The 23,369-nt window shown below is 38.2% G+C and overlaps 2 protein-coding genes and 1 pseudogene across 2 annotated transcripts; 1 reads left to right on the forward strand and 2 right to left on the reverse strand.

Moving 5' to 3' along the window:
* Positions 1–9,598, forward strand: LOC102665385 (probable LRR receptor-like protein kinase At1g51890; annotated as a pseudogene).
* Positions 9,599–12,209: 2,611 nt separating this feature from the next.
* Positions 12,210–16,985, reverse strand: LOC121172853 (LEAF RUST 10 DISEASE-RESISTANCE LOCUS RECEPTOR-LIKE PROTEIN KINASE-like 2.4). The gene is made up of 2 exons (XM_041005498.1): positions 16,216–16,985; positions 12,210–12,423 (listed from the first exon to the last, which is right to left on the reverse strand). The coding sequence occupies exons 1-2, from the start codon at positions 16,983–16,985 to the stop codon at positions 12,210–12,212; spliced, it is 984 nt and encodes a 327-aa protein (XP_040861432.1).
* On the reverse strand, positions 15,910–23,369 carry LOC100802692 (LEAF RUST 10 DISEASE-RESISTANCE LOCUS RECEPTOR-LIKE PROTEIN KINASE-like 1.2). Its single transcript, XM_041005030.1, has 3 exons — positions 22,536–23,369; positions 18,816–18,842; positions 15,910–17,165 (listed from the first exon to the last, which is right to left on the reverse strand). Exons 1-3 carry the CDS (start codon positions 23,119–23,121, stop codon positions 17,110–17,112), a joined length of 669 nt encoding a protein of 222 aa, XP_040860964.1. The 5' UTR covers positions 23,122–23,369; the 3' UTR covers positions 15,910–17,109.

Genomic DNA, 23,369 nt, shown 5'->3' on the forward strand with positions numbered 1-23,369 from the left:
ATGGTGAAGAGTGGTGGAAGAGAATGGAGGGAAAATGGAGAGGAATTGGGAAGATTGCTCCAAAATGAATGGGTCCCCCCTCTTGGATGTGCCCTAGGTTGCTCTTCAGTGTGGGAAGCTAAATGAATATGTTCCCTCTCTTTTTTCCACTTAAAACGCAACTCAGTTCTGATTTCACGATTTTGTGCGCTAAGCGAGGAATAAGTGGTCATGCACTAAAGGCGCCTTCACGTGACACTTGACTTCCAAAGTGTCTTCTTCGAACTAAGCGAGGGCTGCCCCCTGAACAATCGCGTCGCACTGAATGTGTATGACGCGTTGAGCGAGAGTCTTTAGACCTTCAACTCTCTTTCATGTCTTCTTCTGTGTTTCTAAAAAAAATACACCACCAAACAATATAAATTTATCAGTTTAAGTACTTACTGAACAAAAACTCAAAGGATGTCAAGATCCTAATGGTTCACACAAAAAAAGGCAATAAAAGATGAAAAATTTGATAATTTCTATGTGACCTAAATACAAAATATACTTATATATGCACAATAGTTATCACATTAATGTAATGATTTAATAAAAAAAAAATATGAATTTAATGTCTATGCATTAATAATATAAAATAAGAAACCTTATAAACTCAGTGATTATGATGAATTCTTTTGTATAAACTCAATAAGAAAATCATATTTATCTTTTTTCCTTGGTTTATTAATGTTTACAAGGAGTGAATTCCATATCAGTTAGGTCTCCGGCCTTATTGAGTAGCCTTCTAATTTTTCTTTCAATTTTTTAAATTAGGAAAAATGGTAACTATACAAAGGCAGATATTGCTATTTTTAGGGAAGGGGTATAATATCTGCAGGAGTCCTTAAACAAGTTCCTTTACAAGGGCTAACTTTTGGTACTCCTGTAAAACATCTACTCCCTTGTAGTTAACAATTTTTTTTTTTTGGTAACTTGTTCCTCTTCTAGTTATATTTGTTTTAATTTAAACATCACTAGGACTTAATATTTTACCTTTAGTGATTGTTTTCTGATTACATAATAGATGCTCTGCTTGGCCACAGTATATTATGGTAATGGGCTTAGCATACCCAGCTGACTATTTTTCTATACAATAAATATATAGAAAAATATTTTCTTCGGAGGGTGTGTGTGTAAAAAATACTCCTCTTTGAACAACAACAATAAGGCTTTGTTGTTGTTTTGGCAAATTTTGACCATAGGTGTGAAATTGCAATCCAGCACCTTGATGAAGATACACAGTTTAATGCATGTTTTACTTCATTTAATAAACTTGTTCTAGATCAATGAGTATATTATGGTAATTATGCATGTTTTCTTTTGGCAGATTAATTATGTTGTTAATCACTCTACATACAGGATTTTTTTTAATTATGATCTGTTTTTAATTTTTTTTAGTTACCAAGAGTTGTTCCACCACACCTAGCCTAGACATGGACCCTACAGCCATTTTTTTTTTTTGCACAGCATGGACCCTACAGTCATTGACTTGAATATGTTTTTTTTTTCATTTAAATATAGAATTTATTTGTTTTAATCCTTTATTTATTTACATTTCAGTTGTATACGTGAAAATGAATTAGACTTTGTAGAATTTAAAATTCATAGATATTTGCAATTCTGATCAGCCAGCTTTTTCACTCTCACTCAGCATCTCAGTGGCCCTGCAACATTTAGTAATTACGACCTCATAAGAATGGTGTGTGATCTCTTTGAGTGCTGCTTTACTAGCACTTCTGACGCATTTTCAAAGCAGACCAAGTGGCGAATCTTGCCCTACAAGAAGCTAGCAAAAGTCACATAATTTTGATCAATCTCATTGTCTTGGAAAGAGAGGACTTGTAACTGAATATTATGGTAAGAGACTAAGCTGTGTCCTTTTATATGAATAATGTAAATAGAAAAGGAAAAAGCTTAGATAAAGTAGCTTAAGTACTTTTGGAGCGGTTCTCAAATCAAATTTGGAGTTCATCTTGGTAATTCATGTAATAAAAAATTACATTAAAGCTCAGTATAGGTTACCAATGTGAAACGCCAATTTTGATTACTGATTACATGACAACAGCAAATGGACTTAAGGAACTGCATACACATTTTGTCCAATAGAAAAAGCTCAAAGCTTAGGTGCAGTTCTTTAGGTTCTTTTGGTGCTCTTATTAAAATTGGTGTTTTACCATGGTAACACACACGATAAAGGTCAGTAGTTAAAGTTAGCGTTGAATACCGAGATAAAATTCTTATTGAAGAGCTAACAGCTAAAGCACCTAAACATCTGCAAGTTTTGTTCATACAAATATTTTCTTCTGGTTATTTACCTTGTTTAAGGAAAACTCGAGGATGGGCGTGAGATAACGATCCAGTGCTTTAACGAAGACAAGCACCACACGTTGCAACAGTTTATCAATGAAACTGTTATCCTAAACTACTTGCCTCACAAAAATATCGTGTCAATTTATGGGTGTGCTTCTCATCACAAGGAATCACTACTCGTGCATGAATACCTATCCAATGGCAATCTTTCTGCTCATCTTCAAAGTGAAATAGCCGGAAACAGCACACAACCTTGGTTGACCAGATTAGATATAGCCATTGATATTGCAAATGCATTGGACTATCTTCACTATTATGGCATCATCCACCGTAATGTGAAGTCCAGCAATATTCTCCTAGATGTGAACTTTTGTGCTAAACTTGCTAACCTTCATTTATCTCAGAAACTTCCAGGTGAAGTTCCTGTCTATGCCACCACCCATGTTACTGGTGATATAATTGGTACATGTGCTTATATGGACCCAGAGTTGGCATATGGCTGGCTTAGTGTTAAAAATGATGTTTATAGCTTTGGGGTGCTGGCAAAATGCTGGGTTCTGAATGAAGAGGATAATCTTGCTACCCTCTTAAGCAGAAAAATTGAAAACCAAGCTTTGGTGGAGCTGTTGGATCCAAGATTTGGCTTCGAAACAAACCTTAAGATCAAGTGGATGATGACTGCTATAACTGAGCTTGCACTTCTATGCATGAAATGCCCACAAGAATTAAGGCCTAATATGGAACAGGTGCTAGAGACACTCAATGACATAAAGCAAGGAAGATATGAAACAAACTCAATAAAAGGTATAATAAAATGATCTTTTGTCCAATTTCCTTTGTCATGGTTTTCTTGCTTGAGAAATGCTAGAAACATACTCCCACTCATTGGTTGAAATTAAATGGAAATCTCAATTTAGTGGGTTTCACATTATTTAATGGCTCTTCCTGATTTGTAGTTTTCAATAAAGTTTAACCAATAAGAAAGGGAGGGTTCCTAGCACCCCTCTTTCTAGCTTTCATGTGTTTTGTTGTCAACAGACTGAGGATAAAAGGTTTATTCATGTCTTAATATCCATACATGCCAGCTTTGAAAATCTTCCACCATGCTGAACTTGAAGAAGCTACTAACAATTTTGACACTTGCCTTGGAAAGGGAGGGTACGGCACTGTGCATGTACTATGGTGAGAGGCTAATTAGTCCCCATATTTTAAACCAATGTTCCCTGTGAGTAATATGCATATATCTATCTTTGTTCTGATAGCATGCCATTGTATTAGGAAAACTTAAAGATGGACAAGAGGTAGCAATAAAATGTTTCCATGACGAGAGCGAGACAGAAAAGACCATTAAGCAATTCATGAAAGAAACTGAGATCTTAATTCTGTTGCACCATCAAAATCTAGTTTCACTTTATGGCCGCACTTCTCCCCATAGCAACAAACACATGATAGTGTATGAGTACATCTCCAATGGCACTCTTTCTAAACATCTTCATGAATCTTCCCGTGGTAAATTACCATGGCATACTAGATTGAACATTGCCATTGTGATACGAGGAAGCAGATAATAGAGACAAGCAGCACGAAGCAACATATATCAGAAGCAGACAAGGAACAAGAGGAGATACAACAAACAACATAGTCCAAAGAGCAAAAGCCCAAAAGGAAAATATCAAAACCAACATACCTTAGAGATTATATCTGAGAAGCCCATAGTATTTCTGTTAGAATCATTGAGGCACGTGGAAGATAATGTAACAAACTTTTATCCTGAATATTCCAAAGAGTATCAATTCTGTTAGCAGGAATAGTATAAATAAATGTAATGAAATAGAGAAAAGCATGAATGAAATGATCTTTTTCTTATCTTGAGTTTCCCTTGGAGGCCCTGGTCCTCGAAACCAGAACTTCTTCTTCTAGCTTGTATCAATTTGGTGCTCTCGTTGCCTCTCCCATGGCCAATTCTCCTTCCTCTGACAAAATTGAAGAGCTCCTCATCCGCCTTACCACCCAACAGCTTTCCCTTTCTACCAAGATTGATGACTTCATTTCCCACGTCTCCCCTCTCTTCTCCAATTCACACCACATACCTTCGTCCCTTCCTCGATTGTTCCCTGTTCCTGCACAACAGCATCGTATCAAATTGGACGTGCCACGGTTTGACGGCACAGACGCCCTTGGTTGGATCTTTAAGATCAACCAATTTTTTGAGTACCATGGTACTCCCGAATATGACCGATTGACGATCGCTTCCTTTTACATGGAGGGCAGGGCCTTGGCCTGGTTTCAATGGATGACCAGTAATGGTCAATTCACTTCCTGGCCTACCTTCCTTCAGGCATTACAGACCCGATTTGCCCCTTCACAATACGAGGACCCCACAGGGGCCCTCTGCAAGCTCATGCAAAAGGGTTCAGTTACAACTTACCTCGCCGAGTTCGAAGATTTGGCCAATCGAGTGGTGGGCATTCCTCCTCAGCTGCTTCATCTCTGGCTTGTTGCCGGAGATTCGCCGTGAAGTCCAGGCGCACCAACCACTCACGCTCTCCCAAGCTGCCGGCCTCGCGCGCTTGCAGGAGGAAAAGCTCAGTGACCTTCGTCCCCCACCTCCTCCAATTTGTCCACGGCCTCCTTCGCTCTCTTCTCCTTCCCTATCACGCCCTCCATCCCTGTCGCCTCTCCTTCCACCACCACCACCACTGACTTGCCCCAACCCTCCGCCTCCCCCCTTCAAGCGTTTGACCTCCGAGGAGATCGCGAGCCGCCACGAGCGCGGCCTCTGCTTTAGTTGTGACGAGAAATACCACAGAGGTCACCGTTGTGCCTCTAGGGTATTTCTCTTCATAGCAGAGGGAGAGGAACCCAGTGACCCATCACAAATAGCCTCTTTTGACCCGACTCTGGAACCCGAACCTGACCCACCCGACACCCAAGACCCGTACCCGGCCCAACTCAGTCTAAACTCAATGGCTGGGCACTTAGCCCCCGAAACGCTGCGTTTTATGGCCTCCATTGCCAACCTCGACGTCGTGCTCCTGGTTGATGGCGGGAGCACGCACAACTTCATTCAACACCAGTTGGTGACCAAGCTGGGTCTTCGTCCCACCTCCACAGCCCCACTGCGCGTCATGGTCGGGAACGAACAACATTTGGACTGCAGCTCCATGTGTGAAGCTGTCCCCATCTTTATTCAGAGCATCCAATTCATAGTTGACCTGTATGTTCTTCCTATATCTGGTGCTAATGTTGTGCTTGGGGTCCAATGGTTGAAGTCATTGGGACCCGTGCTCACCGATTACAACACACTCTCCATGCAATTCCTTTCGGACGGCCGTGTCATTAAGGTTCAGGGCGAACTCGACGCTAAGTTGCATAGTCTCACTCCGGTCCAGCTTCGCCAGCTTAGTCGAACCCAAGATGAGGCTCAGTTCTACCATATTACCCTCTTCCCGAATTTGTCTTCCTCGCAGACGCACGCACTGCCAGCCCCAATTCGACAATTACTACTCCGCTTCAAGGCCCTGTTTGATCCCCCTTCCACATTACCTCCGCCACGCGCCACTGATCACCATATTCACCTGCTCCCTCAGGCCTCTCCGGTCAACGTGCGACCATACCGGTATCCGCACTACCAGAAGCAAGAAATAGAGCAACAAGTTGATTCGATGTTGCAGAAAGGCTTAATTCAGCCCAGTACGAGTCCGTTCTCGTCCCCCGTGCTTCTGGTAAAGAAACACGACGGCTCCTGGAGGTTTTGTGTGGACTACCGGGCCTTGAATGCCCTGACGGTGCGCGATAGATTTCCAATTCCCACTATTGACGAACTGCTTGATGAGTTAGGCGGCGCTTGCTATTTCTCTAAGCTGGACTTGCTCCAAGGCTATCACCAGATTCGTATGAATCCCGATGACATCCCGAAGACCATTTTTCGCACCCATCATGGTCATTACGAGTTCAAGGTAATGCCATTTGGGTTGTGCAACGCTCCATCCTCATTTCAGGCGACCATGAATTCAATATTTCGACCTTATTTGAGGCGCTTCATCATCGTCTTCTTCGACGACATACTGATTTACAGTGCCTCCATGGATGATCACCTTCACCATCTAGAAACTGCCTTCCAGGTATTACTGAACCATCAATTCGCTTTAAAGCTCTCTAAGTGCTTCTTTGCGCAGCAACAGGTCGAGTATTTGGGGCATTTGGTGTCTACCAGGGGAGTCGAACCTTTAGCTGAGAAAGTCGCCGCCGTGCGTCAATGGCCTATTCCCCGCACGACCAAGGCCTTGCGCAGTTTCCTCGGCCTCGTCGGCTTCTATCGCCGTTTTATCAAGGGGTATGCCACTATTGCTGCCCCTCTCGTGAAGGCCACCACGCTTGACCCGTTTCACTGGACTGATGAAACTCAGGTTGCCTTTGAACAGCTGAAGCTTGCTTTGTCTTCGGCCCTTGTCTTGGCTCTTCCTGATTTCCAGAGCCCCTTCACGATTGAGACGGACGCGTCAGGAGTGGGCTTGGGTGCTGTCCTCTCCCAGAAGGGCCACCCAATTGCCTATTTTAGCAAGCCCTTTAGTCCCAAGTTACTGCGATCATCGACTTACGTCAGGGAGTTATTTGCCATTACGGCGGCCGTTAAGCGGTGGCGCCAATATTTGCTGGGGCACCGTTTTGTCATCATCACGGACCATCGCAGCTTAAAAGAGCTCCTGACTCAGGTGGTGCAGACCCCGGAGCAGCACATGTACCTCGCAAGATTGATGGGGTACGATTATGAGATTCACTATCGCGCCGGCGCCGCCAATCAAGCAGCTGATGCTCTTTCCCGCGTTCCTGAATTTGAATCTTCCCTCGCGATGCTGCTCTCTGTACCTAACCTGTCCTTCATGGACGAGCTTCGCCGTCAGCTCCAGCAACACCCTGAGTTTAATCGCCGTCATCTCGAGGTCATCAACAGTCCCACCGCTCACCCGGGGTTCTCGGTTGCCAACAACCTCATTCTCTATCGGCACCGCATTTGGTTACCTCGCGACATTCCGATCATCTCGACACTCCTTCATGAGTATCATGCTATGCTGACAGGGGGCCACTCTGGCGTTGCAATGACACTTGCTCGAATATCTGAGAATTTTTATTGGACCGGCCTCCGTGATGACATCACCACCTTTGTGTCCAAGTGCTTTGATTGCCAATCTACCAAATATGAAGCAAAGCGATCTGCAGGTCTCCTCTGTCCTCTCCCAGTGCCTCACCGACCTTGGGAAGACTTATCTTTGGATTTTATCCTTGGCCTGCCGGAATATAAGGGTAACACGGTCATCCTGGTTGTCGTCGACCGGTTTTCCAAAGGCGTTCACTTGGGTATGCTTCCGACTGCACACACAGCTTTTATGGTGGCCACTTTGTTCTTGGATATGGTCGTCAAGATCCACGGCGTGCCCCGAAGCTTGGTCTCCGACCGAGACCCCATATTCCTGAGCAAGTTCTGGCAGGAACTTTTCCGGCGAAGTGGCACCCACCTCCGCATGAGCTCTGCCTATCACCCCTAAAGTGACGGCCAGACTGAGGTTCTCAATCGCGTTATTGAACAATACTTGCGTTCATTCATACACCGGCGTCCTCGAACATGGGGCAGGCTTCTTCTTTGGGCTGAATGGTCCCATAATACCTCTTGGACCTCTGCTACTGGAGTTACTCCTTATGAACTTACATTTGGCCGGAAACCCTTTAATTTCCCAGATTACCTTGCTGGCGCTTCCAGTAATGATGCAATTGACACCATGTTCAGTGATCGCAAGGAAACCTTTCTGATGATTCGCAAGAAGTTGCTTAAGGCTCAGGAAGCTATGAAGCGGAAGGCTGATGTTCACCGTCGGGACGTGACTTTCTTGCCGGGGCAATGGGTTCTGCTACGACTACGCCCTCACCGTCAGGTCTCTGTTAGGGACCATCCTCACATTTCCGGGAAATTAGCCAAACGTTTTTATGGCCCCTTTCAGGTTACAGAAGCCATTGGCAAAGTTGCTTATAGGTTACAATTGCCTCCTGGAGCCAAGATACACCCCGTCTTCCACTGTTCCCAGCTTAAACAGTTTCATGGTGACCCCAGTAACACTGACATACCCCCTTTGCCCCCTCAGTTTTGTCAGGATCAACCTATCATCCAACCCGCCGCAATTTTGGATTCTCGACAAACCTCTGATACAACCTGGGAGGTACTCGTCCAATGGCACGACCTTTCTCCTGATGAGACCTCCTGGGAAGACTGGTCCATCTTGCGCCAGGATTATCACCTTGAGGACAAGGTGATTTCCCAAGGGCCCAGGGGTGATACGAGGAAGCAGATAACAGAGACAAGCAGCACGGAGCAACATATATCAGAAGCAGACAAGGAACAAGAGGAGATACAGCAAAAAACACAGTCCAAAGAGCAAAAGCCCAAAAGGAAAATATCAAAACCAACATACCTTAGAGATTATATCTGAGAAGCCCATAGTATTTCTGTTAGAATCATTGAGGCACGTGGAAGATAATGTAACAAACTTTTATCCTGAATATTCCAAAGAGTATCAATTCTGTTAGCAGGAATAGTATAAATAAATGTAATGAAATAGAGAAAAGCATGAATGAAATGATCTTTTTCTTATCTTGAGTTTCCCTTGGAGGCCCTGGTCCTCGAAACCAGAACTTCTTCTTCTAGCTTGTATCACATTGAAACTGCAACTGCCTTGGTATATCTTCATGATTCAGCTATCATCCACTGTGACGTAAAAGGGAGTAACATCTTATTGGATGACAATTTTACTTTTAAAGTTGCAGATTTTGGATTTTCACGGTCTCTTCCAGATTATGTTACTCACGTTTCCACTGTTCCAGTAGGAACCGGTGGCAGTTGCAGTTTCACTCTTGCATAGATCCCGACTACTATGAATCTGGAAGGGTTAGTGACAAAAGTGATGTCTATAGCTTTGGGGTGGTCTTGTTTGAACTGATATCATCCAACCCCCCAATTTTAATGGAAGGCACAGATTATGTTACTCTTGTACAGTTCTCAAAGAGAAAAATCTTAAACAAGGAATTAAACGCTGTAGTGGATCAAAGTTTTTGGTTAGGTGTTGACACAAACACGGTGGAAATGATAACAGCAGTGGCAGAGTTAGCATTTCAGTGTGGGCAGTGTCCCAAGGAACTCAGACCATCCATGAAACAGGTGCTAGATACCCTAGAGGGCATAAGGAAAGGAACATGGGGATTCAACCAGATAACATAGTCTTTATTCATGCTACCAACATGCCTGATTCTACCAAACCATTCACATGGCTTGTGGTCTAGTAATTGGATTTTGGCTGAACAGAGATAAGTTTTTGCTGCAGTATAGTAATTTCAGGTTAGCCCTACATCATATTGAAAACAGTGTGTTGTAGGTTAGAAATTTACTTGACTATTAAGGGTGTGTTTGTTTTAGCTGGATTACACTTTGAGGCATGTTGAACGTGAATCCTGGTCTCACTTGGATTCACTTTCAACGTGGTTTAACAGCAATACAAACATGCTCATACATTTTATGATTTCCAATACAAAAAGGTAAGGGGATCTAGCTCAATTGGTTAAGTATAGTGCATGAATTATTGTTAATCCCCTGTCTTTGACTCTTAGGGATAAAAATAAAATAAAATTCTATTACATGATAAATGTAAATGCATTCCTTGTTCTTAATGTATAAGAAAAGACCAAAAACTGGGAACCATCTCAGAATTTCCATACAATTCAAACTGGCAGGTCATTTGGCACCGAAGACGCTGCATTTAATAGGCACAATTGCCGACCACCGTGTCGTGGTGTTGGTGGATGGCAGCAACACGCATAATTTCATCCAGCATCTATTGGTGACTCAATTGCAACTTCCCTGTTGCGACACCTCTCCATTACGTGTCATGGTAGGCAATGCACAACACTTCACCTGCACACGTGTCTGCGAAGCCATCATCCTGCACATGCAATCTGCTCATTTCACTGTGAACCTCTACGTGTTACCCATTTCTGGTGCTAACATGGTTTTAGGGGTCCAGTGGCTCAAGTCCTTGAGGCCAATCCTCACTGACTACAACACCCTGTGTATGCAATTCTTCCATGGCGGCCGTTTGGTGGAACTCGTAAGGGAAAATGAATCCACCATGAATGTGTTAACCCCGTCGCAATTCCGTCGACTATCTCAGACACAAGGGGCTGGCATTTACTGCCATATCTCCATCCTTGTCGACAACCCTGACCCCACTGAATCCCTCCCCTTAGCCATTAGAGACCTCTTCGCCAAGTTCCACTTCCTGTTTGCTCAGGCTGACACCTTACCACCGGCACGAGACACAGACCACCATATACACCTTATTCCCCAATCCAACTATGTAAATGTCTGTCCGTATCGCTACCCACACTTTCAGAAGTGTGAAATTGAGCTCCAAGTTGAATTGATGCTGCAGAAGGGCCTGATCCAACCAAGCACCAACCCTTTTTCTTCTCCGATGCTCTTGGTCAAGAAGCATGATGGGACATGGCGATTTTGCATAGACTACCGCGCTTTGAATGCCATAACTATACAGGCTCGTTTTCCCATTCCTACTATCGATGAGTTGCTCGATGAGTTAGGAGGTGTCACCTGTTTCTCTAAGCTTGATCTTCTGCAGGGCTACCATCAGATACGTATGCACACGACTGGCGTTCCCAAAACTGCCTTTCACACCCATCATAGCCATTACGAATTCAGAGTAATGCCATTTGGGTTGTGCAACGCACCATCCTCGTTCCAAGCCACTATGAACAAGATCTTTCAGCCTTACCTTCGTCAATTTGTCATCGTCTTCTTCGACGACATATTGATATATAGTGCTTCCTTTGTAGATCACTTACTTCATCTGGAAATGGCATTTCAGGTACTATCGGGCAATCAATTCTTTTTAAAACTCACAAAATGCTTCTTTGCTCAAAGCCAGGTTGAATATCTCGGCCACCTTGTGTCGCATAAGGGGGTAGAACCTTTAGCTTCTAAGGTCGAGGCAATTCAACAATGGCCGACACCACGCAATTCAACAATGCTAAAACTGAGGCCACATCGACAAGTTTCAGCAAAGGGATCACAGGTCATAACGGGCAAATTGGCAAAGCGGTTTTATGGTCCATTTCAAATTGAGGAACGCATTGGGTTTGTTGCTTATCGTCTCAAGTTACCGGCAGAAGCTCGCATACACCTTGTTTTCCATTGTTCATTATTAAAACCATTCAAAGGGTCGCCTGAATCTGTTCCACAGGTTCACTGGCCAAAACAATTCATCCAGTATCAACCTTTGATCACTCCTTTGACCATCTTAGACTCTCGTCGGACTACAACTCAGGGACCTCTAGAGGTGTTGGTTCAGCGGGATGGACTATCCCCAGATGAGACATCATGGGAAAATTGGGCTCAATTGAAGGAGGATTATCACCTTGAGGACAAGGTGATTTTTCAAGGGGTGGAGGATGATACAGAAGCTCAACAACAGGGTGCCGAGGACAAAGTGCAGAAATCAATGGTGCCAGTGTAGAAAATAGAGGTGCAGATAGAAGGAAAAGCTAAGAGGACCATCACAAAGCCCTCTTACCTTAAAGATTATGTGTAATGCAAGATTGCGTAAAAGGAAGCTGACCTGATGGTGTGAAATTGCTAATGATTTTTTGGTTGGCCTCAGAGAGGACAGGCATAACCAAAATTGGTGTAGCCAGCATTTCAGTAGAATATTCCTTGGCAGTAAATGACAAATTTTGTTAGACAAGGAAGTAGTATAAAATAAAGCAATTGTAATGATCAGATATATGAAAATACAAAAGCTTTCATTCCCTTACCTTTTTCTTCAGGAGGTGTTGGCCTCGAATCCAGCTTCTTTTTTTGTTTGCGTATCAATCATTCCATAGTTATAAACATCGGATTTATGTGAAACTCCTCCAAGATGTCTACTCCACGTTTCTGGAGCTACATACCCCATTGTTCTTCTTGCATCTGACATAGAAATAACACTTTCATTCCTAGGACAGAGTTTTGCTAACCCAAAATCTGATATCTTTAGACTGAAATTTTCATCCAGAAGAATGTTATGTGGTTTTATGTCCAAATGAAAAATTTGAGTGTTGCATCCCCTATGCAAGTATTCTAACGCTCGAGCTATGCCCCTTGAAATTTGATATATAATATACCAACTCAAGGGTCTAAGAGTTTCAGGTTCTTTTGTATAAATGAACTTTTCAAGGGAACCATTGGGCATAAATTCATAGATGAGAGCTCTCATGTGGCATTCCAAATAGAATCCAAGAAGAGTGACAACATTAATATGAGAAGTTCTAGTCAAGCAAGTGTTGGAATACAAGTGTAAGGTAAAAACACATAAATATTCTAATCATGAATTTACAAAGTGAAATATAATCAAACAAAACTGCACCAAAGATCACTAAAACTTTCGAAGAACCTGATAGTTAAATAGACTTTGACCAATTCTAAAGAATAACAATATGAAACAATATATAAACTCATACTAAATATTAAAACTAAAACAATAATCAAGAATGTCATTTTGTTAACCTATTCTAATTCCAAATTATAATATTAATTTCAAACTATATATAAAAAAATCCTAAAAACACGAAAAGAGGAAAAATACAAAATCAATATCTGAGTCCCTCTTATAGTAAATCTCTCCTTACTTAATTTCATCAATTCATGCCAATTAGAAAAAAAACTTAATTTCTAGGGTTCACCCCCAACACATCAATTTCATAATAATTTCACATTGGGATATCAATTGTTTTGTCAAACATATATAATTCACAATTATAGTTGTAAATATAGAATCAAAATTTCATAAACACCCAAAAACTCATCTTAGTTAATCCTCTAAGGATCCCTACACATGTTCTCATTATTCCCCAACTATGAATAACTCATCTCTTACCTCTAAGTGGGATCACATGCATAGTCCGACAACGATGGTGATGTCTCTAGCAATTCCCTAAGATTTCCCAAGCTTTTCCTGTATTTGCTCTTCTAGGATTTCCAAGTATTAAAGAAAATGAGAAGAGATTGAAGCCTCAATTTCATTGTTTTCGTGGGAAGAAATTTTTGCTTTCTACTATTATTATTTCGTAAATTCCGATGGTGAAAATGTGGTGCCCAAATTTCAAAACGATCCAATAGTTAATCGGTCCAGGAACAAGGTTGAATGTATGCAGGAAAAATAAAGGAGTTGAAAGAGAAAAAATTATAACTAGGATACTTTAAATCTATTATTTACTCTATTTTTCTTCTTCTTTATTTTATTGTTTTTATAAAAATAAACTCTATTTTCTCCCTGTCAAATCAATAGATATAACATCCTTTTTATTTTCTAAAAACACATTTATTTTATTTACCTTAAAACAATTATTTTTATTAATAAAATTATTTTACCTTATTTATTCAAATACAAAAATTTCAATATTTTTTAAATTATTTTATGAAAAATGGAGTGTTACACATAAAATATTCACCATTTTTTTTATACATTCAACATCTTTATAACCACAAGACTACCATTGCGTAGATTTCCTTTGCACAAAGTATTAAAACCACCTTGTCCCAGTTTAACTTTGAAGTTGTTGGTCATTTGCTTGACATATGATAATTAATTTATACCTTTTTAGAGTTAGAGCAGCATGATTTTTAAGCAATGCCTCAATATTTTGGTTACTTTTCGTAGTCAGCCCTAAATGTCCTTGCCAGGTTGATGACTTGTATCGTAAACAGAGAATTGCCATGCATATAATTAAAAAAATCCTACAATTGTTGCACCTGTAACACCTGTTAGCGAATACAGTAGGAACATCAATGAACATTTTATATATATACTGTACAGTACGAGTATCAATGAATATATAATACATGTACTGTATTTCTATAAAATAATGCATGTTTGACATGGTATTTCCAATATGAAAGTTACTGTGTTTGGTCTTTCTTTATTTGCCTGCACCGAGTTACGGATGCCAACATAATTAAGTTGGAGAAAAATAGTTAAAATGCAAATATTGATGTCTTAATTAAGAATCATGTTATGCATTTCATAAGGTTAGGCTCCTACTTTGATCGTAGAACAACCCTAAAAACATCTATTTTCTAAACTATATGTCCTAAATGGGGGCAAAAATGTAACTAATCGTTTCAGGGTCATTAAAAATAACAAAAAAAATAAAATCAAAAGGCATCATCTAAGCTTGCCTATCCAACGGTTCTTCCTTAAGATCAGATGTATTGCAGATATTTCATAAATATTAAAGGAACCAGTAGATGGGGAAATTAATATAAAAGAAATTAGTGTTATTACCTATGATGAGTTTCCCCTTTTTGTTCCATTTATTGCTTGCAACAGCAGACAGTGAAAGAAAAGAGGAGTCCATTAGAGAGTATGGGTCACAATTTTGTTGGAATGTCATTCAGATAGAAAAAAACCTTTTATTCTTTACAATCACTTAACTTTGGAAGGGGAATTAGAAATATGGCATGATCAATATATATTTCAGTCACAGTATAGTTTTCCACAGTACTTCAACAGTGCAGACGTGCACTCGTAAAATTTATGACAGGAGTTCCTCGTTTTCCTACCAAAGTGAATAAAGAGCAATAACACAACTGGATTGAATTGTACAGCCTAACCAAGAACTGAAGGTGGCTATGGTGTAGTCTAATAATAAAATTTTAGTCAGATCATTTTGTGTTAGTTAAATTTTTCAAAGAAAAACTTATTTTTTTTTCTTTTTAATGTTTAATATATATTTAATACATTTAATATTGTTACAGTTGAACTGTTTTGTGGCTTCATTTTGTTTAACTAATCAGTTTAAACAGTTAGACATAAATTGGAAGTCTAAATGTGTTAGAAAGCTAATACAAAACTACAATAGAACTAAGAAAACTAATATTAGAGAAGCCACAAAGAGGATTACTGAAGCATTTCTTTCATTCCCAATACACAGTACAGGCCATGTATTAAGTAGTTATCCAAACGAAGGGCACGCAATCTTACAATTGTCATAATCTTACAATAATCCCAACCAAGGCCATACTGAATTTCAATGAAAAAATTTGTAAAATTCAAACAAGTTATTTTATAATTGACTGAAATTTAATTACCTTCAATTGAATTACTCAGCATTTAAAATCCTTCACCCAAACAAAGGGTTATAGTAACACTGATTTGTTTCTCCTCTGCTTCTATAGATAAAAGTCAGAAGGCCCGGCGCTCTTAGAGACATAAACTTCTCCTAAATCTAAACCTTTTGTTTAACAAAAAGTAACTCTTCATGCAATATTATATAGAGTGCCATATTATTGTTAGTTGACAGTGGCATTGAAATTTAAATTGCCTAATGCAGAAACTCAGTCACAAAAATAAAAGTCACACTAAAAAAATTATTGATCAAAGTCTGTCGAACCGACGACAGATAGAATAACAAAGGAACACACCAAAACAAAACTAATAAATATTGGCCGAGAAGGAAAAGAAGTTGAAGAAGACGAAGGCTAGCTTTCAGTTATGAGAGCGAGGGAGTCACATGTTATGTTGACAGAATTATGAAATCCACTTGGTTTTAAAAGTACAGTCTAATTATGTTAAACAATTCATTTTACAAAGTATATAACCTGAAATATCATTTATCTACCCAAATTACAAAAAAAAAAAAAATAGTTTATCTTGTGGGAGATTCTGACACTGACCTAGTGGGAGAAGAAAGAACAGGTTTTGGGGGATATCCAGGGAATTCATTTTGCCTTCTAGCATATCTACTACTCTAGTCATAGCAGGTCTATCCTTTGGAAAGGTTTGAACGCACCATAAACCCACTACAGTCATTCTCTTTACTATCTCATTTTCTTCCGTTGCCATCACCCCATTAGGTCTCAAATCTCCACCCTGCTCTAGCCTTTTGTAGATCCAATCTGGGAAGTATATCTCACTTGTGTGACTTGCTTCCGCATTAATATTATTTCTCCCTCCCACCATTTCTAGTAGCATCATTCCGTAGCTGTAAACATCAGATTTGTGTGAAACTCCGCCAAAATTTCTATTCCATACTTCTGGAGCTACATACCCTATTGTTCCTCTAGGGTCTGACATGGAAATAATGCTCCCTTTCCTAGGACAAAGCTTTGCAAGCCCAAAATCTGATATCTTAGGGCAGAAATTCTCATCCAAAAGAATGTTATGTGGCTTTATGTCAAAATGTAAAATTCGAGTGTTGCAACCCCTATGCAAGTACTCTAGTCCTCGGGCTATACCTATGGCAATTTGCCAGAAATTATCCCAACTCAAGGATGCGGTGGTTTCGAGACCCTTTTTGTATATAAACTTGTCAAGGGAACCATTGGGCATAAACTCATAAATGAGAGCTTTCTTGCGTCCTTCCAAACAGAATCCAACAAGTGTGACAACATTGACATGAGAAGTTCTACTGATGCTAGCAACCTCATTGATGAAGTCTTCACCATTTCCTTTGGATTCATTCAATATCTTTACAGCCACAGGACCACCACTGAGTAGCTCTCCTTTGTATACTGCACCAAAACCACCTTCACCTAGTTTAACTTTGAAGGAGTTGGTCATTTTCTTAACTTCTGAAAATTTGTATCTCTTCGGTGCTAGAGCTCCATGGTTTTTTAAGAATGATTCTATATCTTGGCCATTCTTTATCGTAAACGAAAATTTTACTTGTGTGGATGACTTAAATTTAGTACAGCAAATTATGATGCATATCATGAATCCTCCCATTAGTGCACTTGCAACCTGTTAAGAGATATATAGGAGAGTAAGGGGTTAAAAGAATTTTGAATTCCTTTCATTTTTGGAAGTTAATATTTATTCGTTTAAAATGTTCACGACAAACAAGACCCAAATAAATAAGAATATATAAGAACACGACGGTGAATTACCAATGCTTGTAAATTCAACCACAGATATGGTAAGAATAAGAAGACTGCAGTTAATTATGTGTTTTTTTGTTATTTTAAAGACGATTTTTAGTTTTTTCATGGATATCAGGTTATTTTTAAACAAGTGTTCCCGAAGGATTGCAAAATGTTTGGTGGCTTTTTCTTCCAAAATTGAAAATATATTTTTTCAAAAGATTTCATTTTCATTAAGAGCATTTGTGAACATAAAATAAATCAATTAATCCAATACATATGCCATTTTTTTATCTCACTGTTATTAAATAAAAAAGATTTGTCATATATATATATATATATATATATATATATATATATATATATATATATATATATATATATATATATCACATACAAACACGTCTGTGACAAATCTTTTATTTATCATATATTTTGTTGAAAATTTTTCCGTAATTATGGAGCACCGCATTCATTAAATCTTCATGACATCAAATACATGGAAAATAAAAGATGAAAATTTCAAGATTTTGGAATTTCATCTTTGACTCTTGATATCATATTTATTTTAGAAGAATGGAGATAACATTTTCAAGAATTCTTGAAAATATGAAAATTAATTTACATCTATTTATTACTCTCGGAAAAAGTCATATCCCTCCACTATATAAATGGAGGCTTGTAAAAAGTTATTGCAAGTAAGCAAGTGAGATACGATCTTTCAAGAGTGAGAGAGGTTTTTGTAATCCTCTTTGAGAAAAGAGTTATATTTTCACTGGTGAGTATTTGAGAAATATTATAAATTATCCTATTGGGTAAGATTGAAATCATTCTAATCCTATTTCATAGTGGAGAGATATTTTGTCTGGACTTGGTCTAGTGATTTTTCCCTTTTGTATTGAGGGGATATTTTCACATTAAAAACTTATTAGTATTGTTCTTCTTCTCTCACTCTCTTTAATTTTCTTATTGTCTATCTTAATCACATGGGGACAAAAATTTATTGTTAGTATTTTCCAACATACATGAATGTATATATTTTTTTCTATATTATTTCAACAAATATGTTTGGTTTTTAAATTTTATGATTTTCAATCAACTTAGCAAGTAAGTATATAGTGTGTTGCTATTATTTTTCATATTGCTTTCATTCTAGAATAATTGATGTTTGAGGTTTTTTCACACCAATTAAAAACAAAATTAATGTTACTTATTGAAAACAATAGTCAATTTGGATTATTTTTTATGTTAAAGGATTAATAACTTTAGAATTTTATGTACTATTAAAAGAAATGCTAGAAACAAACTCTTTAACAGATTTTTTTTCTAATCATATTTAATGAAATTATTGAAAATTGAAAATTTTTGTTAGCCCCATAATATATTTAATGAGTCTCTCTTAAATTTATAATTTTTAATGAATTTTAATACAATTAGAGAGTGTGTTGCAACTTGCAAGTACTCCTGGTTAAGAGAAATAAATATGCACAAAGTAGCGAAAACAAGTTCAAGGAAAACTCGATCTATTTACCTATAATGAGTCTCAACTTCCGCGGATCTGCAACAGTCAACAGGGAAAGCAGAGATGGGTTAGCATTGTGCCAATTCAAGGAGGATATTGTAGTTGAATATAACAAGCATAAACATGTATATTTATGTACTTTCACCAAAGGCCTCATGAAGAAAGTACATGCTAACTGCTATGGCATGATATCTGAAAAGAGGCACAATGGGAATTACAATTAACTGTACACTGAACTAACATCATACAATTTAAAAGTTAACCATAACATATTTTTTTTTTCGATTTCAAATTAATGAAATGACTTGATTCTAATTTTTTTTAATATAAAAAAAAGTTAGAACCTAGTCATATCATTTGGACCGTTTTCTTAAAGACTAAAGCGTAAAGAATACTCAATTTCAGCCTATTTTCTGCATGTAAATCCTGACAACTGATGAAGAAATCATGACAATGAGACAAGGACTTATGGTATAGGTAGCTGAATCTTTTCATGAGACAGTTAATAATTATATCAAAGAATTACACAGTTGATTTTGTTACTGAGTCTACAAAAATACAAAATAGTTCTCGTGGCTACATATTGTGTAAAACCAAATACACTTTGCAAAAGTGATCATCTGGCATGTAGAATTATAGATGGTTTAAGGCGAGTGTCAGACAGGTCAAAAGGAAAGGCAAAGATCTGGTATACTTTGGTTAGAATATTCTAAAATGGCATATTAGAATAGAAACTGCATTTGTACCCAAAAGAGGGAAATAGAAAATTAAACAACTAAAAAAGAGGAAAGGAACAGAATTTGCACACAGAGAAAGGTGCCTGCTGAACAAACAACAAAAGTATAATCACAATATTTCCAAAATGTATTACTACCACTACCACAAATTTTTAAGTAGGACTTATCCTTGCAGAAGCAGAGGAACTGATTGCCATCAAATCAACAACGTCCACCACTTTTCTCACAGTAGTGGCAATGAGGTGCAGTCCAATTCAAAACAAACCCCGTCTTCAAAATCTCAGTGTAATTCATTCTCAATAAGCTACTGATATTAACAGCTTCATTGATGTTCAATGGCGTAGTAACCATAAACTGGCACTCATTCAAGGAATAGTTTTTGTGCTCCAGTGCCTCCTTATGAAAATCCGCAAAAGAAAAATGTGTAGCATTTTTAGCACAATCTACTTCGTAAGTGGGGTAATCTATAGGTTCTGTGGAACAGTTGTAGAAGAAAGAGAGATTCCAATTTTCTGAACTGTAGGTGAATGGAGTTTGATCAAAGGTGTAATTATATAAGGGAACAGGGCACTTGTCCTCATAGACATCTATGTCGGCCACAGTAAATGAGGAGTTAGAGTAATAGATATCTTTCACTAAAAACTCATAATTAGAAGTTCTGAGAATTGGATTTTTGTCCATGCAGGTGATCTCAAAGTGAGGGTAGCCACAAAATGGTTCCTGTTCATAAGGAATCCAGAAAGGATACTTAATGGGTGGACCAGTTCCACAGCTTCTAGGTGAGCAGGCCTCAAATTTTGGATTAGAAGATAGAACAGTGGTAACCAAGAATAAGATAGAGGTAATAATGCATAGTTGAGGTTTATTGTAATGGAAGGAGATTTGGAGGATCATTTGGTTCTGGAGATTCGAAAAGGATGAAGAGAAGAAGGGAAACTGTGAGGAGTCTAAGGTATGCATTTAGAGGAGATTTCAGAGTGGTTGGTAGGTATGTATTGTGGAAATTTTTCCACGAAAATATGCTACTATTTTGTAATGGGGTTAATGATTGAAGTTTGAAAACATAGATGAAGACAAAACAAAAGTTCAAGCAATAGGTAACCAGTTATTCGCTTTTTTACATGATGAGGAAGTAGGTTAACTCCCTATCTTTGTTTTCCTTGGCTGAGTCAGTGATAATCTCGAGCTATGTATGAATATGATAAACGTCGTAATGTTATTTTATTACCAAGTCATATTTCTTGTCTGAGATATAAGCTTCAACTATTTAATTGATTGTTTTACCCCCACAAAACATGTGCAAAATTTCAATCAAATAAATCCTAATTAACTTTTAGTGTGTTTGGGAGGACAAAAAGGATAGGGAGACAATTTTTTAAATTAATTTTAAATTAAGAAATTTATATAACATTCATAAAAATAAATAAACATTAGAATATTAAATTTATACCAATTTATTATTTTATTTTTATTTAAGAAATTACATATCAAAAATGATTTTTTTCCTCTTCCTAATGATTGTTGGTACAGCCAGTTAGCCACTTGTATGCATGATACATCCATGAAATAAAAGTAAAGGAAGGAAAAGAGGAAAAAGGATGGATCATACTTTTCCGTCGTGTACCACCATATTTATCTAAAGGACATTTTTAATTTTTTATAACTTTAGACCACAAAGAAAAGAGAATAAAAAAGTCTGACTACAAAAAATGTAGCTTATATCACATGCAAGTGATATACAGTAAAAATTAACATAAATATTTATAGCACCTTTCCTCAGACTGTAAATTATATATCAATAATAATTTCAAACATAGATATAACAGTTTCCCCTCTTAAAAGAGTTCGCTGGAAATTTTGTCTTGAGCCATGCTCATGTATTCTGTTAATAATATATGCATGGCAGTATATTATGTTTGAATTTATTCAGCAAAGAATTTTTAAATACATGTAATATACGAGCCATGAAAATAAAATTGATAGGTTGGCTATTAAGAATCCATTAACATAGTAAAAAGAATGATGGTTATAAACAAATTTAGACATAATTAATATAGCAAAACAACAGCGACACTAATTCATAGAAAATTACTTGATATATTAAGGGCTATAAAGGAAAAATATCAGGAAACGTGACTAAAAGTCAAAGCGAATTGACACGTATAGGAAAAGGAGGAAAGACTGAGAAAGGAAAAACCAGACAATGAATAGTGGAGAGAAAATACAGGGAATATGTTAATTTGATTATAATTGACACGTTCAAAGCCGTAATGGATCTAATGGGAAGTGAAGCGAAGCTGTAAAGAAGGAACCACCAAATATAATAGTACTTGTAAGGGACCATCTGAGAAGGACACAGCGAGAATTGGAAAAAATGTGCAGTCAACTACTCTAGTTTTTATCTAAGTCCTGTCAACAAAAGTAATTATTAAATAAGAAAAAGTAATTAAATTTTACTTATATTTGAAAATAAAAATATAATCTAATATGATATCAGAAATTCATCTTATTCCACTCTGTTTTTGTTTCTGGGTTCCTGAGATAACCTCTGTAGGATGTATGTCCCCAAGTTAATACCAAAGCTCATAGATATGCTCTATAGGACTTGCTGGAGAGTACTACTGGGTGGGAACTATAGGAAGCCAGGATCGGAAACTTCAGTAAATAATTGCATGTTGGGTATAAAGTATTTGAAAAACAGAACCAAAAAAGAAGTGATTATAGTTTCAAAATAAGCTAAAATAAATATGAATTGTTGATATGGAAAATTCCAGGATAGGAATAATGGTGGGTTGCTCCAATTAATTAGAGATTTGATGTGGCTATTTTTGGCCTGTGAGTTGCAACAGAGATGGAAAGAGCAAAGAGATGCTTCTTCATCTTCAATTGTTGCATCAAATTAAATGACAGAGAAAAAGAGCACCCAAGACTAAGCAAGGCTGTGAGATGACGTAGACGAGTGAAGTTCAAGAAAAGAGGATAGAAGACGTACTTCTTTTTAGAGGAGAACAGTCTAGGGAATGAGATCCATCTGGGCAGTAATAGCATGGAACCACATCATGTCCATCAATTTCATCCTTCCAGCACTCTCCTTCACTTCCCAGGCATTTTGTGCAATTTTCAGAAACATCATAAATTACCTCAAACCCTTCGCATATGTTGTTGCTGTACAATGAAGAATTGGGATAGAGGAAGTGAGTGGCATTCGCATGAATGTCATCAGATATGTTCTTAGATTGCAGAGAACAATCGTTGGGGCCAAGGTCAGTTGGCACTACTCTCATGGTTCGAGTGGTGTTGTCGACGTTCTCCACCGTGAAATTATGTGAGGCAATTAGAATAGTAGTAATATTATCATGGTTGCAGCTCAGCCTGAATGCTTGGCCGCCACCACATTGAGGGGGTCGGTTCTCTCCCCAGAATGGATAGAAGATGTCGGAAAGTGTTCCGCACTTGTATGGCCATTCCTTACAAGCCGAATAATTGAAGACAGGTGGTGGTTGAGAGAGGGACTGCGGCAGAGTGATAAAGAATAAGCAAGAAATGGACGTGAGGAGCATGTGGATATGGATATCCATTCTTACTTCCAACGCCCTCTAAAGCCTCTCGCTTAAAATATCCATGCAGTCTCTCTTGATGCCAAATATAATGTAAAAGCTTTAGAAGCAGTTCTCAGAAAATGAAGCAAAAAGTCCTCTCCCAGGAAACTACCACCCTCTTTCTCCCTCACCCTGTGCCTTCTTCTCACATCCCCACACCAAAACAAATTAGTATTCAAAATTCTGAAAAACACGACCCAGTCTCCTCTAGTACTCTTGCTTCCTAA

This window comes from Glycine max, chromosome 9, assembly GCF_000004515.6.
Source record: "Glycine max cultivar Williams 82 chromosome 9, Glycine_max_v4.0, whole genome shotgun sequence".
NCBI classification, from domain to species: domain Eukaryota; kingdom Viridiplantae; phylum Streptophyta; class Magnoliopsida; order Fabales; family Fabaceae; genus Glycine; species Glycine max.